This window comes from Vairimorpha ceranae, assembly GCF_000988165.1.
Source record: "Vairimorpha ceranae strain PA08 1199 chromosome Unknown NODE_5, whole genome shotgun sequence".
NCBI classification, from domain to species: Eukaryota; Fungi; Microsporidia; family Nosematidae; genus Vairimorpha; species Vairimorpha ceranae.
Genome location: NW_020169300.1, coordinates 84566 through 104488, shown reverse-complemented (window position 1 = coordinate 104488; position 19923 = coordinate 84566). Strand labels below are relative to the sequence as shown.

At 24.8% G+C, this 19923-nt stretch overlaps 18 protein-coding genes across 18 annotated transcripts; 6 read left to right on the top strand and 12 right to left on the bottom strand.

Moving 5' to 3' along the window:
- Positions 1 to 693: 693 nt before the first annotated feature.
- Positions 694 to 1182, bottom strand: AAJ76_5000103307 (med6 rna polymerase ii transcriptional regulation mediator; the record flags this gene model as incomplete). Its single annotated transcript, XM_024475806.1, has 1 exon — positions 694 to 1182. One exon carries the CDS (start codon positions 1180 to 1182, stop codon positions 694 to 696), a length of 489 nt encoding a protein of 162 aa, XP_024332012.1.
- Positions 1183 to 1219: 37 nt separating this feature from the next.
- AAJ76_5000102853 (cluster assembly scaffold) lies at positions 1220 to 1636 on the bottom strand (the record flags this gene model as incomplete). Its single annotated transcript, XM_024475805.1, has 1 exon — positions 1220 to 1636. The coding sequence occupies one exon, from the start codon at positions 1634 to 1636 to the stop codon at positions 1220 to 1222; it is 417 nt and encodes a 138-aa protein (XP_024332011.1).
- Positions 1637 to 1995: 359 nt separating this feature from the next.
- AAJ76_5000102493 (arf guanine nucleotide exchange factor) lies at positions 1996 to 4716 on the top strand (the record flags this gene model as incomplete). Its single annotated transcript, XM_024475804.1, has 1 exon — positions 1996 to 4716. The coding sequence occupies one exon, from the start codon at positions 1996 to 1998 to the stop codon at positions 4714 to 4716; it is 2721 nt and encodes a 906-aa protein (XP_024332010.1).
- A 331-nt stretch (positions 4717 to 5047) lies between these two features.
- AAJ76_500099031 (hypothetical protein) lies at positions 5048 to 5458 on the bottom strand (the record flags this gene model as incomplete). The annotated part of the gene is made up of 1 exon (XM_024475901.1): positions 5048 to 5458. One exon carries the CDS (start codon positions 5456 to 5458, stop codon positions 5048 to 5050), a length of 411 nt encoding a protein of 136 aa, XP_024332009.1.
- Positions 5459 to 5502: 44 nt separating this feature from the next.
- Positions 5503 to 5982, top strand: AAJ76_500098986 (zinc finger domain-containing protein; the record flags this gene model as incomplete). Its single annotated transcript, XM_024475900.1, has 1 exon — positions 5503 to 5982. One exon carries the CDS (start codon positions 5503 to 5505, stop codon positions 5980 to 5982), a length of 480 nt encoding a protein of 159 aa, XP_024332008.1.
- A 29-nt stretch (positions 5983 to 6011) lies between these two features.
- Positions 6012 to 6881, bottom strand: AAJ76_500097608 (ribosome-associated chaperone zuotin; the record flags this gene model as incomplete). The annotated part of the gene is made up of 1 exon (XM_024475899.1): positions 6012 to 6881. The coding sequence occupies one exon, from the start codon at positions 6879 to 6881 to the stop codon at positions 6012 to 6014; it is 870 nt and encodes a 289-aa protein (XP_024332007.1).
- Positions 6882 to 7086: 205 nt separating this feature from the next.
- AAJ76_500096587 (cell differentiation protein rcd1) lies at positions 7087 to 7902 on the bottom strand (the record flags this gene model as incomplete). The annotated part of the gene is made up of 1 exon (XM_024475898.1): positions 7087 to 7902. One exon carries the CDS (start codon positions 7900 to 7902, stop codon positions 7087 to 7089), a length of 816 nt encoding a protein of 271 aa, XP_024332006.1.
- A 169-nt stretch (positions 7903 to 8071) lies between these two features.
- Positions 8072 to 8494, bottom strand: AAJ76_500095995 (hypothetical protein; the record flags this gene model as incomplete). Its single annotated transcript, XM_024475897.1, has 1 exon — positions 8072 to 8494. One exon carries the CDS (start codon positions 8492 to 8494, stop codon positions 8072 to 8074), a length of 423 nt encoding a protein of 140 aa, XP_024332005.1.
- Positions 8495 to 8879: 385 nt separating this feature from the next.
- Positions 8880 to 9875, bottom strand: AAJ76_500094614 (hypothetical protein; the record flags this gene model as incomplete). The annotated part of the gene is made up of 1 exon (XM_024475896.1): positions 8880 to 9875. The coding sequence occupies one exon, from the start codon at positions 9873 to 9875 to the stop codon at positions 8880 to 8882; it is 996 nt and encodes a 331-aa protein (XP_024332004.1).
- A 728-nt stretch (positions 9876 to 10603) lies between these two features.
- AAJ76_500093385 (hypothetical protein) lies at positions 10604 to 11104 on the bottom strand (the record flags this gene model as incomplete). The annotated part of the gene is made up of 1 exon (XM_024475895.1): positions 10604 to 11104. The coding sequence occupies one exon, from the start codon at positions 11102 to 11104 to the stop codon at positions 10604 to 10606; it is 501 nt and encodes a 166-aa protein (XP_024332003.1).
- Positions 11105 to 12077: 973 nt separating this feature from the next.
- AAJ76_500092411 (hypothetical protein) lies at positions 12078 to 13205 on the top strand (the record flags this gene model as incomplete). Its single annotated transcript, XM_024475894.1, has 1 exon — positions 12078 to 13205. The coding sequence occupies one exon, from the start codon at positions 12078 to 12080 to the stop codon at positions 13203 to 13205; it is 1128 nt and encodes a 375-aa protein (XP_024332002.1).
- Positions 13206 to 13342: 137 nt separating this feature from the next.
- On the top strand, positions 13343 to 13939 carry AAJ76_500091146 (forkhead hnf3 transcription factor; the record flags this gene model as incomplete). Its single annotated transcript, XM_024475893.1, has 1 exon — positions 13343 to 13939. The coding sequence occupies one exon, from the start codon at positions 13343 to 13345 to the stop codon at positions 13937 to 13939; it is 597 nt and encodes a 198-aa protein (XP_024332001.1).
- A 22-nt stretch (positions 13940 to 13961) lies between these two features.
- AAJ76_500090033 (nucleolar essential protein 1) lies at positions 13962 to 14456 on the bottom strand (the record flags this gene model as incomplete). Its single annotated transcript, XM_024475892.1, has 1 exon — positions 13962 to 14456. The coding sequence occupies one exon, from the start codon at positions 14454 to 14456 to the stop codon at positions 13962 to 13964; it is 495 nt and encodes a 164-aa protein (XP_024332000.1).
- Positions 14457 to 15607: 1151 nt separating this feature from the next.
- On the bottom strand, positions 15608 to 16198 carry AAJ76_500088291 (hypothetical protein; the record flags this gene model as incomplete). Its single annotated transcript, XM_024475891.1, has 1 exon — positions 15608 to 16198. The coding sequence occupies one exon, from the start codon at positions 16196 to 16198 to the stop codon at positions 15608 to 15610; it is 591 nt and encodes a 196-aa protein (XP_024331999.1).
- Positions 16199 to 16895: 697 nt separating this feature from the next.
- On the top strand, positions 16896 to 17312 carry AAJ76_500087593 (hypothetical protein; the record flags this gene model as incomplete). The annotated part of the gene is made up of 1 exon (XM_024475890.1): positions 16896 to 17312. One exon carries the CDS (start codon positions 16896 to 16898, stop codon positions 17310 to 17312), a length of 417 nt encoding a protein of 138 aa, XP_024331998.1.
- Positions 17313 to 18083: 771 nt separating this feature from the next.
- AAJ76_500085842 (hypothetical protein) lies at positions 18084 to 18647 on the bottom strand (the record flags this gene model as incomplete). Its single annotated transcript, XM_024475889.1, has 1 exon — positions 18084 to 18647. One exon carries the CDS (start codon positions 18645 to 18647, stop codon positions 18084 to 18086), a length of 564 nt encoding a protein of 187 aa, XP_024331997.1.
- Positions 18648 to 19078: 431 nt separating this feature from the next.
- Positions 19079 to 19576, top strand: AAJ76_500085410 (hypothetical protein; the record flags this gene model as incomplete). The annotated part of the gene is made up of 1 exon (XM_024475888.1): positions 19079 to 19576. The coding sequence occupies one exon, from the start codon at positions 19079 to 19081 to the stop codon at positions 19574 to 19576; it is 498 nt and encodes a 165-aa protein (XP_024331996.1).
- On the bottom strand, positions 19573 to 19800 carry AAJ76_500084689 (hypothetical protein; the record flags this gene model as incomplete). The annotated part of the gene is made up of 1 exon (XM_024475886.1): positions 19573 to 19800. The coding sequence occupies one exon, from the start codon at positions 19798 to 19800 to the stop codon at positions 19573 to 19575; it is 228 nt and encodes a 75-aa protein (XP_024331995.1).
- Between the last annotated feature and the right edge of the window lie 123 nt (positions 19801 to 19923).

Sequence of the window (19923 nt, the reverse complement as noted above, 5' to 3'; positions counted from 1 at the left end):
AGTGATAACATTATTTTACATATTTATATGTATTTTCTAAAGATTTAAATAATATTGACATTTTTAAAATATATTGTAAAGATTTCCATATAACTACCAAACATTCTATAAAATATTTTTTAGAGCAAAAAAAACTTATTATTCCTGTAATAATTGTCTCAAAATTATTTGTAAAGTCATTTAATACTTGTTTATTTTTGTATCATTTTTTTGTAAAAAATGTAATGTTTTTTAATTAAATTTTTATGTGTGTCTTAAATAGTATACTTTTAAAGTTTAATTGTTATAAAGAATATCAAAAGAAGTAAAATAGCAAACAGGCGATATAAATATTTTTGAATTATAAAAAAAATTGGAATTGGATTTAATTAATCACATTTTTAAATTTTAAAAAAAATTCATTATATTTTTTATTATTATTTTTAAAATAGTAATAACATTCGTCTTGAGTAATTTGACATTCTATAAATTAAAATTACAAACAAATTTATTTTTTGCACAAAAAATGTATTAGTTATAAATGTAAGAGATAATAAAACAAGTGTATTATTTACACAATTTAATTAAATTTTTTGTTAATAATATTTATATGTAAATTTATATCACAACATTTTTAAATAATAGTAAAAGAATAAAAGAGAATGTTCCAAATAATCCCTTCCAGAAATTTTTAATAATTTAAAACAATTTAATTTACTTGTATAAACTGTTAAATTTTATAAGTACATCTTTAAGTACTTCTTCAGATAAATATTCATTTTTTTCTACAGTAGTTTTCTCATTACAACACATAAGCTTATCTAAATATGAATCTAATATCTCATTAAGATACCAATATATGTCATTAACCCTTGTATTAAAAATTTTATTATTTGTTGGTGCCTTGTAAATATGTCCATGTATAACATAAAAGTAAGCTAAATTAACATCATTATCAGATTGTCTTATTACAAAAAGAGTATTATCTGTGTTATAATGATCTAACACATAAAACACCCCTTTGTGTTTACTTACATCCTGCTGCAAGGTACTAATACCTCTATACTGATTCTGCATCTTCAATATTTCATTAATTGATGATTTATCGTAGAAAGGCGAGGTAGAGAAATAATCTAAAATATTTTCAGAAGTGAGTGGATTTGAAGATAAAAAGACATGATCTACAAAACATATATTATCCATATAAGGGAAGAAAAATTAAAGATTTAAATATACTATTTTACTTGTTCTTGTCATTAAAATCCTTAATAGCACCTTTTATTGCTTCTTCTGCCAACATAGAACAGTGTAATTTAATAGGTGGCAGGTTTAACTTTTTAGCTATTTCCCTATTTGTAATCTTTAAAGAATCGTCAATTGATTTTCCTTTAATCCATTCTGTAGCTAAGCTTGAGGATGCGATAGCTGAACCACAACCAAATGTTTTAAATTTAGCATCTTCTATAATATTATTTTTACCGACTTTTATTTGTAATTTCATAACATCTCCACATGCAGGAGCACCTACAATCCCTGTACCAACAGATAAATCTTTTTTATCCAGTGACCCTATATTTCTTGGATTATTAAAGTGGTCTAATACTGAAGAATGATATTTTGAGGTGATGTCAGTCAGCTTGTTAATAAATGATGACATTAAAGGGTTTGAAATATAAAATTATTAAGTAATTAAAAATAATTATGAATTCTTTTTATATTTTTATGTAATACAATATTTAGTAACTGAAATACGATGTAAAATATTCGATAATCCTTATTGAACACTCATACTTTATGCTTTTTAGGATTGAAGAATAATCAAGTTACCAAAAAGATAGTTAGAATGAAAACATATTTCTAATTATACAAAAAAAACTTTAGTTATAAATAACTGCGTAAAAATAAGCTTTTTTTGTTTTTTTTATAACAAACACAAATTTTAGATTATTGTTAAAATATAAACAAAGCATAATAAAATTTATTCAAAATTTACAAATTTTTATTTATTTTACCCATATGCATAAAATAAAGATCCTTTTGTACGACCTTAAATTATCAAACAAGGAATATCAAGAAATAATAACAAATATAAATTTATACAGTATACCAGATCTATTTAATGCTATTTTTAGTATTAAAAACTACACTAATACTGACATGTACAATTTTCTAACAGTTTATGATTTGTACAATCTTAAAGAAGAAAACATTCTAGGAAAAATTGTTAACTTAAAGTTTTTTCAAGGGGAAAAAGACACTGATCAAGTGATTCTAAAATATTTTCAGGTACTTACATCTACTTATTGTATATCTATTTCCCAACCACTTTTTGAAAGATTCATTATTCTTTTAAATAGTCCTTTATTTTCTTCTGCAATAATTTATGAAATTTTTAAATATTTACAAATCTTTTTAATTCATTATCCGGGTTTTTTAAAAAGATCGATTTATAATCTAAAAGATAATTCTATGAAGTATAAATTACTTTACAATACAAAAGATATTAGTTATGTTTTTATTGTCCCAGATATTAAACTTATATTACTGGATAATACAAAAAGTAAATATTTATTACAGGAATATTTCAATAATATTCCAAGATGGTATATTAACAATCTAAATGATAATATATTAAGTTATTTGTACTATAATTTTGATGGACTAGAAATATACAAAGATTTATGTTATGAATTTTTCACTAAACTTTCACTTTCAGAAATTATAAATGAATTTAAAAAAAATAAACTGCATGAAAATCTAAAGAGTGAAATGGAAAAAGTGGTTTACAATCAATCAATAATAGAAACATTTAATAAGTCAAAAAATATTGAAGAATTATATAATAAATATAAAGACACGACATTTTTAATATTGAGATATCATCATCTTACTGATCTTAAAATTTTAGGTGAATTTCTCTGTAATCATAAAAATGTAACTTTTCTAAAAGAATTTACAGATACATTTGATTTTACAAATATGGATATTTTAGTATCTTTGAGATATTTTCTTAGTGGATTTTATTTGGTAGGGGAATCTCAGATTATTTATAGAGTTCTTGAGGTATTTAGTAATCATTATGTAAAGTTTAATAAGTTTGATCCAGAATTTATATTGAATCTTTGTTTCTCTCTTTTATTGTTAAATACAAAAATGTATAATTCTAATATTAAGAGTAAACCTACTTTCGAAGAATACATTAGTGATTTTGATAAAGAAGAAATACCTGAAAATATAAATATGCTTGAATTATACAATAGTATAAAAAATGATAAAATAAATTTACCTGAAAAGATTGAATCATCACTAGCACATTATGAAGTGTACACAAAAATGATTAAGAGAATACAACATTTTAAAATTAACATACAAAATATTGATATTTATGATGTAAATAATTTATACCAATGTCTTGATACATTACAGTCACCATGTAATTTATCTTTTTCTATTCCATGTTACTTAATGGATAAATCTTTAGCAGATTCTAATTCTATACTTAATTCACCACATGATAAATTTTATGAATTATGTAAATATTCATCTATAAAATATATTCCATTATATTTGAAATATAACAAATCTGATCCTTACAGATTTCTTAATATGTTTAAATATTATTTATCTTATGATGGAGATATAGAAATTTATAGAATATTTTTTAATTTAAAAACTAAAAAATACGACAAACTTTATACAGAAATTACTAATACAAAATTAAGTGGAACTAATTGTAAAATTTTAGTAGATTTATATAAAGAAAAACCAACAAACATTCTTTTGTTGATGTTAGAACGTAATCTTAATGAATTAAAATCAATAAATTTTATGGATTTTGAATCACAGGTAAATTTAATGAGCAGATCTACGGATTTACAATTAATTAAAAATAGTCAATACGCTATTAAATTGTTAAGAAATGTATTGATTGCAAATCCTAAATTAATAAGTAAAGAATTTATAGAACTGTTTAAAGAAATTGATGATGGAGGAGATGATGCATTCTATACAATGATACTTTTACAAAAGGAAGAAGATATGTTTAATTATGTTATAAAAGTTAATGTAGAACACGATGATATTAATTTAAGTGTAGATAATGTTGTAGATAGTTCTGAAAATACATCAATAAATGATGTGAATAAATTAGAAGAAAATATAGATAGAATAAAAATAAATCTAATGACAAATTATAAAATATCAGAAAAGTATAAAATGGATGATAGTATAAAGTTATTTCAATTTTATTCTACATCCAAATATATTTTAAATCAGACTGTCCTAAAAAGATGTGTCACAAAAGAAAAGTGTCTTAGAGAAAATGATATATCTATATCTGAAAATTTAGATAACAGATTAATATATATGATATATAAATCTAATGAAATGAATAATAAAGAATTAACAACATATACACTTTGGATTATTAATTTATTGTCGACAAGTCTACCTGTTGTAGTAGACTTTTTTGATAAAAATATTAATTTATTAAAAAATAATTTACAGGAAAGTATAATTAAAATAATAATAAGTAGATTAAAAAAGGTAGTTTCTGGGCTTCCATTGTGCTGTGGTTGCAAATATAATAACATCGGGAAAACTGATACATTTATAAGTAAATTAATTGATAATGATATTGTTAAAATAGAAGACTTAGAGTTTTGGTTTGTTTGGAAAAAAGAAATGAACAAAAATAAGAGAATAATAGAAATAAATGGAGAATATTTATTGCTATAAAATGTGTAATAAACTTTTTTTGCTATAAAATATAATAAACATGTTTGGTGCTATAAAATATAATAAACATATTTGCTGCTATAAAATATAATAAACATATTTATTGCTTTAAAATATGATAAACATATTTATTGCTATAAAGTTTTTACTGAAAAATCTGTGTGAAATATTTTAATAAATTTATATTTTATTAAATAAATACAATTTTAAAATTTTAACTTCAAAAAGCACGCAATTTATTTAATTATACAAAAAAAATTTATTAAAAATAAAATATGTAAAATGTTATTTGTATCTTACAAATAAAGGTTAAAAACAGAAAATAATTTATTTATAAAGGCTTCTCAATTTCTTCATTTTGAGCTTCCTCTTCTTTTGCATCTTCTTCAATCTTACTATCCTCATTCTTTTGTTCCTTAAATGCTCCGAATTTCATCTCTTTAAATAATTTCTCAAACATCTCCTTCATTTCTTCTTCAGTAAAATTATCATCATTATTTTCACCTACAAAAACTGGTTCTCCTCTTTTTCTAAGATTTTTAAATTTCTCCATTAAGTAATCTTTAGCCAAAAAACATTTATCTTGTAAAAGTCCTACATAATGCCTGCCTTGCTGAACAGCATCCAAATACGCCTTTTTTGCCATTAAAGTAAATCTTTGAAACCCAGTTTCTGCCTGAAGAAGTGGTGATTCACTACAACTTAACATGAAAAATAAACATACGAAATTTAGGTAGTTCATTCTGAATAAGGGGGTCAAAAAAATAATTTTAAATAGAAATCTTAATGCCCTTAAAAATAATGAGATTTGATTTTGAAGATTATCTTGAAAATGAACTAGGCTTTAAAGAAGAAGAAGATATTTATTGTGACTTGTATCAGACAAATCAGTGTTATAATCCTGATTGTGACAAACAGCACATTAAACTTTCTACAGCTGTAATATGTAAGCATTGGCTTAGAGGGTTGTGTAAGAAAGGGAAGAAATGCGAATTTATACACGAATATGATCTTAAGAAAATGCCACAATGTTATTTTTTTAGTAAGCTTGGTGAATGTACAAATCCAGAATGTTTCTATCTTCATTCAGTTGTTAAAAGAAAGGAATGTGCATGGTACAACAGAGGATTCTGTAGACATGGATCACAATGTAAGAATAGACATGTGCGTAAGAAGATGTGTTACAATTATTACCTAGGATTTTGTATCAAAGGGCCTACTTGTGAATATGGACATCCTAAGTCATATTTATTTAAAGCACATTAGATTGTAAAAAAATTAGTAAATTAAATTCTTTATTTTTTGTTCAGTTCTTCACTTTTTTTTATAACATCTTTTACGCTTCTCTTTATTTTAGTACTATTTACTAATTTATCAGTTATAATTTCCCATTTATTTTTTTTCGTTTTCCCAAATAAACTTATTAATCTTTTAAGTGTACTGACCTCTACAGGAGACCATTCATTTTCTTTTTCTAATTTCAGATCTCTCAATTGGTCACTTATAGATTTAATTCTCGGATCTCTTTTATAACAAATAGCCAGTATTTCTTTCAGTTTTTTTATATCTTCATTTTTTAATTTAGCAAGTTTATCTGCATTTTGTCGTGTATAATTAAGTCTATCTTCTGCACTGAGATTTATATACTCGTCTATCGGTATGTAAATTCGTGTAGATTTGTAATTTTTCCAAAAATCGTAAAATTTAGTTGCATCATCGTCTAATGTCGGCGCACCAGTCGTAAATCGTGCGTATTCACTAAATATTTTACCAAACACATCTCTAAACTCTTCATGTTGGTATATTCTATCTTCTGGGATGTTTACGTGGAAATAAGACGAGTCGTAAATCGATCGTAATCTCTTGTCTCCTAAAATTTTATTAGCTACATCTACAAGTAAAAATGCCTCTCGTGCTCCTTTTGAAATGTCTGGATGATACTGTCTTTTTTTTATTTTAGTAACATAAGCTAATACATGTACAGGTATTTCTTTTGTACGATATTCATCTAGATCCATCATTAAATATAAGTCAACATTACTAACCTTAGATAACTGCTCTAAAGTGTATATATTCAAAATATTACGAGATGCGGCATATTTTTTTCGTATTCTTTTTTCTTCCTCGTCTGCTTCTTTCGTATATTTCGAAATTTCAAAATTCATTTTAACGGTAAAAAATAAAAAAAATATATTTAAATGTGATTTATATTATACACTTAGTTTTATAGTAATCTTACAATGTTACATACAAATAAAATTTTATTTTAAATATGTTTGTACTAAAATGTCGTTTTTAAAAAATAAAAATTTTAATATTAAAAAATTTGCATTTAAATTTCATATTACTTCTATACATCAATTAAATTTATTAATTTTTATTTATCAATGACACTAGTTTCTCATACAATTCTTTACACTCTTTATTATCTTCTACAATACATTTCATTTCTTCACTTATAACATTTTCCGGAAGTTTATTGGCAACTGCCTGTTTTATATGTGGTTTACTACATAATCTTATGTACACCTGTAATATTAACTTGATGATAGAATAAGTCTTGCTTTTACATACAGTTCTACTTATAGAATTAAAAACTTGGTTAATAGCACTAAATCTGTCAAATGTTTGTGTTACAAATTTCAATCCTTCATCACCACTAATTAAGTTGTAAAAGGTTTCCATACTTAATAATTTTACATCATTAGATCCCAAATCAATATTTTTTAGTAAAATTGGTACCATTTCCGTATTTTTCACTTGTGACTGTACGTACTGGTCAGTAACGAGCTCGCGAAATGTTTTTAACACCCAAATTCGTGGCGTTTCGTATACGATTGCTATATCGTAAATTGTCACATATCGAAATAAGTAAAAATGGAATCTTGCATCCACAACGGCTTTTTTTATTTCATTATTTTGTACGAGATAATACAATATTTGTAGTACAGTACTGAGATTATCAGATATTTCTTTAGTAAATGATTGTAAACTTGTATAAGGTTCTATTAGTTCCTGTAAAATAAGTATAGGAATCCCATTTTGTTCCCATATGTATAATGGGGAAGCGGAATCCGTAAGATATTTTAAAATTTTTTCTAGATATATTTTTTTATTACTATCTTTAATACTGTTAGAGCATGTTTCTGTTATTTCTTGATACAGTAAGTCTTTTTTCTTATTCATTACAAAAACAAGGGTGTACTTTCTGCTCAGTAAGATTTTCAAAAATAAACAATGAAAAAATTTTACAAGAATAATATTAAAATACTAAGATAACTTATACAAAAATTTATAGCTACTTGTGTTATAATCACTTGAAACACTGTAAAATATTTTTTGTAATAATTTACATTCAAAACATTAATTTTTTATCTTTTTTTTTAGAGTTAAAATATTTGATCACAAGAAGTTTAAGCTTCTCAAATAACATCATATTTCTCATTGTAAGATACTTAGGCTTCTTTCCAAGATCAAATTTTCCTAAAATTTCCTCATATTTTTTCACCCATGTAGTTCTGTTAAATCCCAGACTGCTAGCTAAAAAAGAGTTAGGATACGAAGTAGACTTGCCTATCAATCTTTTAATTCTTACATCTCTATCTTCCAATTCGTCAATATTATAATGATACAGTTCATAAAAATGTCTATTAATAATAGAATCTCTTGTAGATTTTAATTCCCTTATGTTTCTAATAAGCTTAGCATAACTTTCTGCAATAGGAGAATATTTATTAGAAGATTGATCTTTAATAAATTCGTATTCTTTTTTTGTCATACAACAGGGTAAAAATTTTAAATAGTATTTAGATGTTAAAAGAGTCAGTATTTATGTTGCGAAAATTTATAGAAGTAGAAAAAGAGTGGGTATAAATGTTAAAAGGAAAGATATTGAAGACAGAACTGTGCAACTAAAAATTAAGAATTAATATCTTAAATAAATTTTATGTTAAAAATTTATACACAGCAATTAATGTTTGATTAAATATATGAATTTTGTGTAATTAAAAACAAAGCTGGCATTAAAATATTTCTATAATGTAATACAATACTAATTTTATTAAGAATTCTCAATTTTTTAGAGAATTTAAATATAATAAAAATTGTATACTGTAGATACAAAATTTTTGTAAACAATTTTTAATTTAATTAATTTTTGTACATTATAACGTGGCAAACCGCCTCTTAATTTTTAATAGCCAATCTCGCAATTTACGGAAGGATTTCTGTGTAGCAAGACTCTTACATTTTATATCAGCATATCTTTTAAACAGTTCACTTCTAAATTCATAAGCCGGTTTGGTACGTAATCTTTTCAAAATATTTTTTAGAAGCGTTTTATCACGGCAAAGATCTTTTAGATCTTCTGCCAAATACGCCTTACCTCTGTTGATATACTTTTCAATAACTACAAGTGCTTCGACTATACACGTTCTAACATTATCAAATGTTAGAAGCTGTTTACGAATCTTCCTGAATAAATTGTCTGGATCGGGAAGTTGGTGGTGTTGGGTTGTTTCGAAATCTAAAAGTTGATCCCATGGTGGTGGTACACCATTATATTCTAAGAAGTTTATTAATTGTGTTTTTGCTATAGGATTTTCGTTAAGTACAGTTGAGAGTCTCTGTCCTGTAGGTATACCATTGTTTATAATATTTTCTAGTGGAATATTCGATAACGTTATTTCTGAATGAACTCGAGGTGTTTGGTTTTGTATAAACGATGGTGCAGTGCTTAAATGTGTATTAGGTACTGATGGATACATGAAATTACTAGATTTATAAGGCGTAGGAGAAGATATAGATGAATATGGTACTGTAGAAGATATAGATGGATATGTTGAGGGTAGAGGAATTGGAGGAATTATAGGATATGAATGGTTAGGTATCAGTGGTGGTTGTAATATATTCGTCGATACTGAGGGATGAGCAATATTAGAAGCGACATGGGGATTACAGATAGATGCCGTATTAATACCTGGCGATAAAATAGGCATAGTTGGTGGATTAATAAGGTTGGGTTCACAGTTTTCTTGGTGTATTATGGGCCTATTGGAGGGCATTGGAAATATATTAGGATTTTCAATCTGTGTATTAAAATTTGGCTGACAATTAATAGGGTCTTTAGGCTGATTATCTGAACAAAGTGCGTTTAACATGCTATTATTGAACTGTAAATTGGTGCCTGTAAATGTATATACTCTGCTGTAGAATAGTAATATAATTTTTAGAAACAAATACATTTGAAGTAAGTTTACATTTTTTGATTATTTAAAAGGTGTTAGAAGATGAAACGTTTTGTTTAAAAAATATTTTATCTTTGTTATGAATAAATATTTATATTAAAGTTCATAGAAAATTAATTTAACTTATATAAAACACATTATAAAGTGCGTCATTATGTGAACCAATAAAATTTGTATTTATTGTCAAATATCATCAGCTATGCAATATATGAATGTACTATATATTTAATAGTTGAAATATGTATTTGTATTATTTACATTTTTTAATTGTATTGAAATTACACCAATTCAAGGTTTTTTACAAAAAAGTGCTAAATATTTTTAAACCAAAATATAAAAACATTTAAAAAACCTTTTTCATATGTAAATTTTTAAAAAAAGAAATATTACACTAAAGATAAGCTTAAATAATTCTAACAATTTTTGGCAAATTAAATTATAATTTAAAGTCTATAAGCAAGTTAAATTACTATTGTGCACTTAATTTTATCACACAAATAATTCATTCTTATTTATAGAAATGTACATTTTTTTCAAATAACTTAATAAAGTTTTGTATATAAGACTAGCAATAATATTATTTTTAAAATTGATATAACTTTAAAATTTTTTAAATAAAAAAAATTAGTTCTAAATTTTATTTACAAATCACTCTCTTCATTCTTTTTTTTAAGATAGCTAGCAAGTATAAATCCTACTAATCCTACAGCACATACACTTGATGCACCTATAACATACATTTTATGTTTAATATACCAAGGATCTTCTTCATATGTACGCGATAATACCCACTGCTTCTTTCTAGAATCAAATCTAAATGTTTCTGAATACCACTTCTTACTTTTTTTACCTATTAACTCTTCTACACTTATAGCATATAAATGGGAATCATCTTTATTTTTTATAGCATCTAATCGTACTTTAATACTTTCACGTATCCCGTGCTGATCTCTTTTCTTATCCAACGTAGTAAAATCTGTTTCTTTTGCAGATAAGCTTCCTACCATAATCTCATAGCTTTTTACATCTACACCTCTCGAAAAAGGTAATTCTGCTGTGAATTTGTTATTTTTCTTTTTAAAAATTGGTGTTTGAAGCGGTGAAGAACAGTAAATTAAACTTAAACATAAGATAAATTTCATTTATTTGTTTATTATCTAAAATTTATTTAAATTTAACTATGTTTGTATGATTATATATAAACAAAACAAAGCAAAAAAAATGTTTGTATATTATATTAATATAAAAGAAATAATAAACACTGCCAGTAAACTCTTTGTTACATTTGTGTCAGGTTATTAAAAAAAAACTATTTATTTACTTTATGTTGTTGCGTCTTTACCTCTATTTTTACTATTCAAATGTTATTTCAATAAACTTTTAAACAAAAATTTAAACATATGTTAATAGAATATGCCTTGTTATCTCAACAATTATTATATTTTACAAAACTGATGTAGAATATTTTTATAGTGCATGTATTTGTCTCTTAATATATTGTAACGCTTTAATTTCTACTATTATAAATATAATTATAATTTAAGATCATATAGTCTATGCTTGTTAATTATCTAACATTATACATCTTAAGATATAACACTATTCACTAGTTAGATGTAAAAATGCTCTTTATTTTAATTTTTAATTCAATATTCTAGATAAAATACAATTAAAATTATCAATTAACAAAAATTATAAATTTAAATTTGAATACATTCTTAAATGTTACCAGCATATACTAGTCAGTTATCAACTTAATATTAAGAAGAAATCTTTCAATCATTAATGAACTGTGAAAAGAATTTACTTTGATATTTGTAGCTATAAATGGCTCTAGATATAGTATAAATATTTAATATCTCTTTCTATCTTTGTTATAAATTTATAGTTATCTTTATATGTGTAAGTGGTAAGTCTTTTGACATGGAAGTTTAATATTTAAAAAATAAATTATAAATACATGTAAAATCATAAATTTATAATTTAACTTTAAAAACATTTATAATAAAGAAAAAGAAAATATTTTTTAATTAAATATTGTTTTTATATTTTCCCTCTCATTTTTTAATTGTTTTAAATTTATGAATAAAAAAGAATTTTTTTTTACCCCCCAATATGGAAAAAATTACTCAAGCTCTTGTTGTTGACAATGGTTCAGGTATCGTAAAAGCAGGATTTGCTGGGGATGATGCTCCTAGAGCCGTATTTCCAAGTATTGTTGGTGTACCAAGACACAAGGGTGTAATGGTAGGTATGGGTCAAAAAGATGCTTATGTAGGAGATGAGGCACAATCTAAAAGAGGAGTACTAGAACTTCAATATCCTATTAGTCATGGTATTGTTACAAACTGGGGTGATATGGAAAAGATCTGGCATCACACTTTTTATAATGAATTAAGGGTTTCACCAGAGGAACACCCAATTTTATTGACTGAGGCACCATTAAATCCTACTGCTAATAAAGAAAAAATGGCTCAGGTTATGTTTGAAACTTTTAATGCCCCTCATTTCTATATTTCTATTCAAGCTGTTTTATCTCTTTACGCTAGTGGAAGAACTACCGGTATTGTATTTGACTCTGGTGATGGTGTCTCCCATGTGGTTCCAATTTATGAAGGATATTCATTACCTATGGCAATAAGAAGGCTTAATTTGGCTGGTAGAGATTTGACTGAGTACTTACAAGTTATTTTAACAGAGAGTGGAAATAGCTTTAGTACTACTGCTGAAAAAGAAATTGTAAGAGATATTAAAGAAAAATTATGTTATGTGTCTGCTGATTATGAAGAGGATGTTAAGAATAATAGCCTTCTTTCTAGTATTACTAAAAATTACGAAATGCCTGATGGGCAAATTATTTCTATTGGAAATGAAAGGTTTAGAGCACCAGAATTATTGTTTAAACCACACTTAAGAGGTTTAGAATTAACAAGTATTCATGCTACTATCTTTGATTCTATCAAAGCCTGTGATGTGGATATTAGAAAAGATTTATATGCTAATATTGTGTTAAGTGGAGGAACAACTTTGTTCCCAGGTATTAATGTTAGATTAGATAGGGAAATCAGAAACTTGGCACCAAGCTCAGTTAAAATTAATGTTGTAACACCTGCTGAAAGAAAATACAGTGTATGGATTGGTGGATCAATTGTTGCTTCACTTTCAACATTCCAAGAAATGTGGGTATCTAAACAAGATTATCAAGAATATGGACCACCTATTGTCAACAGAAAATGCTTTTAATTAAAGTATTAATTATTATCTATATTTTATGCAATTTTTTTTTATTTTATTATTTAGAATATAAAGTTTGTTTGTTTAAACAAACAAAGTATGTTTACATCAAACATCTAGCTTAAAAATATTATTTCTTTGTTTACATGTATTTTAAGGATGAAGGGGATAGTACTGACACAAATTTCCCAGATATTTATTCCACAGCTAGAAACACGTCTAAACCATTTATGCGCCCACAATACACGCAAAGAAAACCAAATATTAGTTACGCAGAACTTATAGCAGAAGCTTTAGAATCCGCTGAAGGAGGAATGCTTACACTTAAAGAAATATATTCATACATATCAAATCGCTATCCATATTTTGAAATGAATAAAACGGGCTGGCAAAATTCTATAAGACACAATTTAAGCCTTAATAAAGCATTTTACAAGGTACCAAGAGGGTTGGGCAATCCAGGCAAAGGCTCATATTGGAAAATTAATTATGAGTTTTACGTTTGTAAAAGTGGATATAGAACAAAAAGATTGGCAAATAGAAATATTAATAGAAGCAATACTGACGATTATATAGTACAGCAGAATTTTTTAGAAAATATTGGTGTCACAGAAATGGTAAGCAAATCAAATGTTACATCAGTCTTTGATGGAAATTTAGCATCTTTATACGAAAATATAGAAAGTAATGAATGTCAAAATGACCTAAGAAATCCTAATCATATATTTTCATTTAAAAAATAAATAGACTGTTGATATAAATTTTTTAATTTTTAAAAATGTTAGTAATACAGATACATACACCTATAGTATCCATTTTCCAGTCGCTAAGTCGCACAGAATCTACGTCCTCGTTTTTATCTTCGCTTAAATTTATGTATAAAGTGTAAGAGTCAATATTTTCTTCTTTAACAAATTTTTTACCTTTAACGTCTAAACGTAATTTGCAAGTATTAGGAGGTAAATAGTCGTTTAACTTGTTTTTTATAATAGATGCCAAAACAACGCCTTTTTCGTTCTTTATCTTTAACTTATTCAATAAATAGTCTATCATTTCAATAAATTGTTCCAATTCAATAGGAATATCTATATGTGAATTAAGTTCAATAAGTACATTATCAGTAGTAGATAAGTACACTTTAAGATAATCATTCATATTTATTTCACTTCTTAGTAAAATTAGTAGTGAGATATGAACTTTAGAAAGGTTTTTTATGTCTACCTCAGAAAATATTATTGTTAGTGGTTTAAATCTATTCATGGGTAAAATTATAAAATTGTAATTTAACAGAAATAGAATAAAAAACTTTATTTATTGTTTGTGTTAAAGTTAATTAACTTTATAAATAACTATTGCAAAAAGAATGATAATTAAGTTAATAACATTTACAGCGTAGTATTATAGATAAAAGAAATTTTATTTTACACATTTTCATATTATTGCATTATTACGTACACAGGTAAAAACTTTTACCTTGCGCTCTATGTGTAAGTAATTTAATGCGATCTTTGATTTAAAATTTTGAAAAAAATAATACTAACATGTGTTACTGTTAATAATTATATAAACTATTTTTATCTACTAATTTACGTTGTTAGCTTAAAAGATGTACAAAAATATTTGTTATTAACAAATGACACATCGGTATATTAATTTTTTTTTAATTCTATATAGAGTGTTAAGCTGCAAACATCATAAATTGAAAATAAGAATTGATGAATAATATTCTATAATTTAAATGTTATTGGAGTATTCTCGAAGAAATGCAGCCAATGGCTAGTTACATCTTAATAATGCTTACTGTACTATTTCTTTTTGATCTGACCCTTTACATCAAAATAATTTTCTGAACTAAAGGATTTGATTATAGGGCTTTTTTGCTTTTTTTCATAATTTTAGCTTCATGTTTTAGCAGTATAATTTTTCTTTTTATAGTTTTAAACATTTTATTTGCATAAGCAAGGTCTATAATATGTGTCATAATATAAGAATCATTAGCCGCGTGACAGTGAAAGCAATTAATCAAATAATTTTTATCTATTTTTGACTAAATACCACTTAAAAATATGGCTTATCTAATTAATCTCAGATTGATGCATATGGTAGTTAATCATAATATTACAGTTATAGCTAGCTTTATTTTTAGGAAATGTATAGTTATACGGGGGGTTTTTAAACTTAAATCAGTAAATTTAACTTTTCTTTAAAAACAATAAGAAAAACGAAACTTATCAAAATTTATATATCAGACAGCTTATTATTGTAGATGCATCATGAATGTGCGTTAATTAATTCTAAGTTTAACGTTGTTTAAAACTTATTTAATCCCGTGTCATTTTAAGCAAAAAATTAAGATAATTCCCACAAATATTCATAAAAATATAGCAAAAAAGTAAGGTCAATGCTTTTTATTAAAAAATAGAACCAACACAAACATAAGTCAGTAAATATATACAAAATGTTAAAGAGCTAAAAGATATTATATTACTTTTACTAAAGTTTTGAGTCATAGAAGAATCTGTTTCTTCAGCCGTGGACTGCTGTGCATCAGAGTTGTACCTGACATCTTCAATCTCTGAATCAAGCCACTTTTTTTTTGAAACATTATAAGTAAAAGGACTCATCTCGATTGTCTTCGCCTTTCCATCTTCAGTAACTATATCGATCCACACAATATAATATAAATCCTTCTCCTTATTAAGATCCGTCACATCAAGATAAATTCTTCGATCTTCAAAGAATATAGAATAATTACAAACTCGTCGTCTGTTTTCAACAATGTTCTCTCGTTTAACTGTATGCGCCGCACGTTTAAAAATACCATTATCATTGTTTGTACTATTATTATAAAGCTTATATTCCTTAACCATTTTAATTTTATCGCTTACTATCTCTTTAATCTTCTTTTGACTAACAATCTCAAAATAGTCTCTTCCAAATAGCTTTACAAATTTAGTCCTTAAAACGCTATCGAAGGCTCCACAAACATTAAAAAATAACATAAGGGCAAAAACTTTTTTTTTTAATATAAGCAATTAAATTAAAAGTTTCTATTATGTCAACAAATTTGACAGGAAAAGTAAAAATTTTATTTTAGTCTAAATAAGAAAAATTTTCATTTTTCTAATCTATTAAGTTTTTGATGGAAATCAAAACAATAAACACTGATAATTGTTTTTTTGACAAATGCTTTTTAAATAAAATATTTTGTAGTAAAAGTTAAAGTTAATATCGAATTTAATATATTTTATTTTAAAAATCAAAAAATATTTTATCTAAATAGTAAATTAAAGAAAAACTAAATAAAAAATTTTTGATATTTGTATAAAAGGGGTTTCTTTTGACGAATTTTCAACTTAATTTATAATCTAAATGTTTTTTTATAATTATGACATTAATTAAAAAGGTAAAAATTTTAAATTTTATATACATATCAAATACAGTACAAAGTATAATAATTAAAATGTCAGTGTCAATAAAATGGGTTTTCATTTTTTTTGTGCTGTCATTTCTTTTCAAAATTGTTTATTTATATAAGTAAATTGACAGGAATAAAAAAGAATCTTAACCTGTGAAAAATTAAACCGTAATATATTTTTGTAAAAATTTTTATAAAATTTAGAAATAAATTAAAAATTTGATGTTAAATTTAATTAATATAAAATTAAAAGTATTTAAACTATTTTTTATTTTACCCCAATGATAGCTTATCTTTTTATTGATATTCTAAAAGCATCTACCGCTGTTTTTACAACATTTAAGAATCAAGATTGTTTGAAAATAACACCTAAAGTAGACTATAGAAAACTAGTTAAGTGGAAGACACGTAAAATATATGGACATTTTAAGGATGATAGAATTGAGTACGACGGTACTACATCAATTACATTACAATATCCAAAGAAGCTTACATTTAAAAAAGATAAAAGTTTCTTAAATATTTTTGTACCACTTGGAGGCTTTGATAAATCTGAAAGCTGTATTTATGTAATAACATTGGAATTTGTTGGACACAATGAAAAACACTATTTTATTGATACAGATCCTTTTTTTTATGATTTTAAAAGTTGTCGATGGCAACATTTAGATAAAAAGAATGCAAAAAAATTTGAATAAATTACATTTATTTTTTTTACACAAAAAATTACTTTATTTATTTAGAGGCCAGTTTATTTTTTTTTAATGCTAATATTAGCTTTTATTTTTCTGTATTCTTTTTTTTAATTTCATTAAGATGCTTCCAGAAGTCTTTAATAAAATAAATTACATACAGCTTTATTTCTGTCAGAATTTTGAGTTCTTTCGAAATTAAAAGTAATATTAACCTACTATCCTTACACTATAAATAACATTAGCTTTATTTTTGTGTTATAATTCTTTAAATAGTAAATAAAATTTAAATTATTAAATGCAAAGTTAAAATTTTTAACATCAAATAATAACTATGTGATCTTAAGGGATTCATTTTTTTTCCACTTTTTTACCTTTGTAAACTACAACACGATAACTTGTTTAATATTTTAAGATATTTTAGACCTTGACTTAATACAAAACCAACTTTTTAAAAGTAATTTGAAATTTATTTACATTTTAATTTTTTTGCTATTTATAAATCACCAGCCTTGTGTTTATTTAATGTGCTTTTTTTGTTTTGTATTAGAGTTCTGTTTAATAACGTCGTAAACTTGTGTCGGACTTAAATGTAATTTGTGACTATTGACAGTTCTACTACATCAATTTGTTTTTATACTATTCAGTTTAATACACTTAATAGTAAAATAAATAAAATATAGGTTTTAAAGTTTAATTAATCATATTAATGTTGTATGCCTTTATGAATTCTTTTAAAAATTAATATAACTTTTTTAAAAAATTAACAAAATTTATTTATGACAAAAAATATGCAAAAATACCTATAGCACACACACATAATAAAGCTATACCACCATACGTCCACCATTTTGACGATTCCTTGTCATCAATAGGCACATCACCGAGCACCCATTGTTTTTCTTTAGCACTGTATGTAAAAGGTCTACTGTACACTTTTATTTTTTTGTCTTTTTTATCAAAATATTCTACACTCACCCCGTAAATTTTACCTTTTTGTTTTGAAATATTATTTATATCAACATATATTTCTTCAAACTCGGGATCAGAATCACTATCTTCATCTAGATTATCAGAATTCGCCAATTTTTCGTTTTTTTCAATTAATTCTTCTTTATAACTTTCATATTCATCTTTATTCCTAATAAATCTAGTGTGATTATTCATTTTTTTTATGGTTACGAATTCATCAGAATTCTTCTGTTTTTCAAGTAAAAAAGATTTATGAATTGCCACAAGTTTTTTGTCTAATTTAAGTTCTAACAATTGTTTGCCATTTTCAATAACAAATCCTGTTGTAATTTCACCTTTAATTAACGTAAAAAAGAATATTGGAATCATTAAAGGGTAAATTAGCAAATTAATCTTATGTTATTGATTTTAAGATGTAAACAAACAAAATGTAGTGTAAAATTTTTATTAATAAAAAAATTTTACATTTACTTGTGATAAATGCAAATAAAAGACAGATTTTTTAATTTAAATTATCGATAGTCAATTTTTACGAAAAATCAAAAAAAATTTGCTACATTTACATTCACTTAAATGGCAATATTTCCTTGTCATAAATATTAAATTTAGCATTGTTTTTAATCTTAATATAAAAGTTAGTATTTTTTTGTTTAATCTTAATCAAAGTTTTTATGTTTGTTTATACAACAAATTATATACACCTAAAATACATAAACCTTGATATAATACGATTTTATATCTCTGTATTATTTTTATTTGATCAGTAAATCTACTTTTAACTCTTTGTTTTTTACACCCTTATGTTACTATTTTTTATATTAATTTTATTAACTGCACATACTTATCCCCTTGTATTACGAAACATAGAATTAAGTGACAACGAAACAGTCGTAAATTTAGTGATAAACGCGTCTAACCCTTGCGGATTGGCATTATGTTACAATCCAAATATTGATAATCAAGAAGGATGGAAACCTATGATACACTACGATGTGGAGGTAGGAGAAGTAGCTGTAGAGCTACCCAAAACGGGATGTTATGATTTATACTATACATTTAGACTTGTTACGAATGAGTACATTACATTCTGCCAGCCTTTTAATTACACAAAGAAGGGTTACAAAGTGTTAAATAAAGATTACAAAGACAAACTATCACAGAAATTTAGCAAGAAAAAAAAGAAGCTTAAAAAGAAAAACGATAATGATTTATTAATAGAATGGCTTGGAATGGTTTTTGTTGTATTTATTATTTTATGCCTAGTGACAATATTTACATCAGGCGTAGGGCAGCTTTAAATAAATTTACCCATATAAAATTCTTGTAAATCAAGTTTATCACACGTGCTTCCTAATAAATCCCTGTTAATTATATTATGCATCTCATTTTTTTCTTCCTTTGATAAAAATTGTACATGTTTCTTTTCTTCCTGTATTTGCTTTTTATCCATTTTTATATAATCTTTTTTATTAAGTTTAGTATCAATATTTAGATAGGAACATTTAAAAGATTTCTTTAGCATAAAAAGGGTATAAAATTAGGAATGTTGTGTATTGTAAAAAATAGAAAGTAATAGTAAAAAACACAGTAAAACGAATTAAAATAAAAAAATAACAAATACGAACAAAAGTTTACAATCATTTGT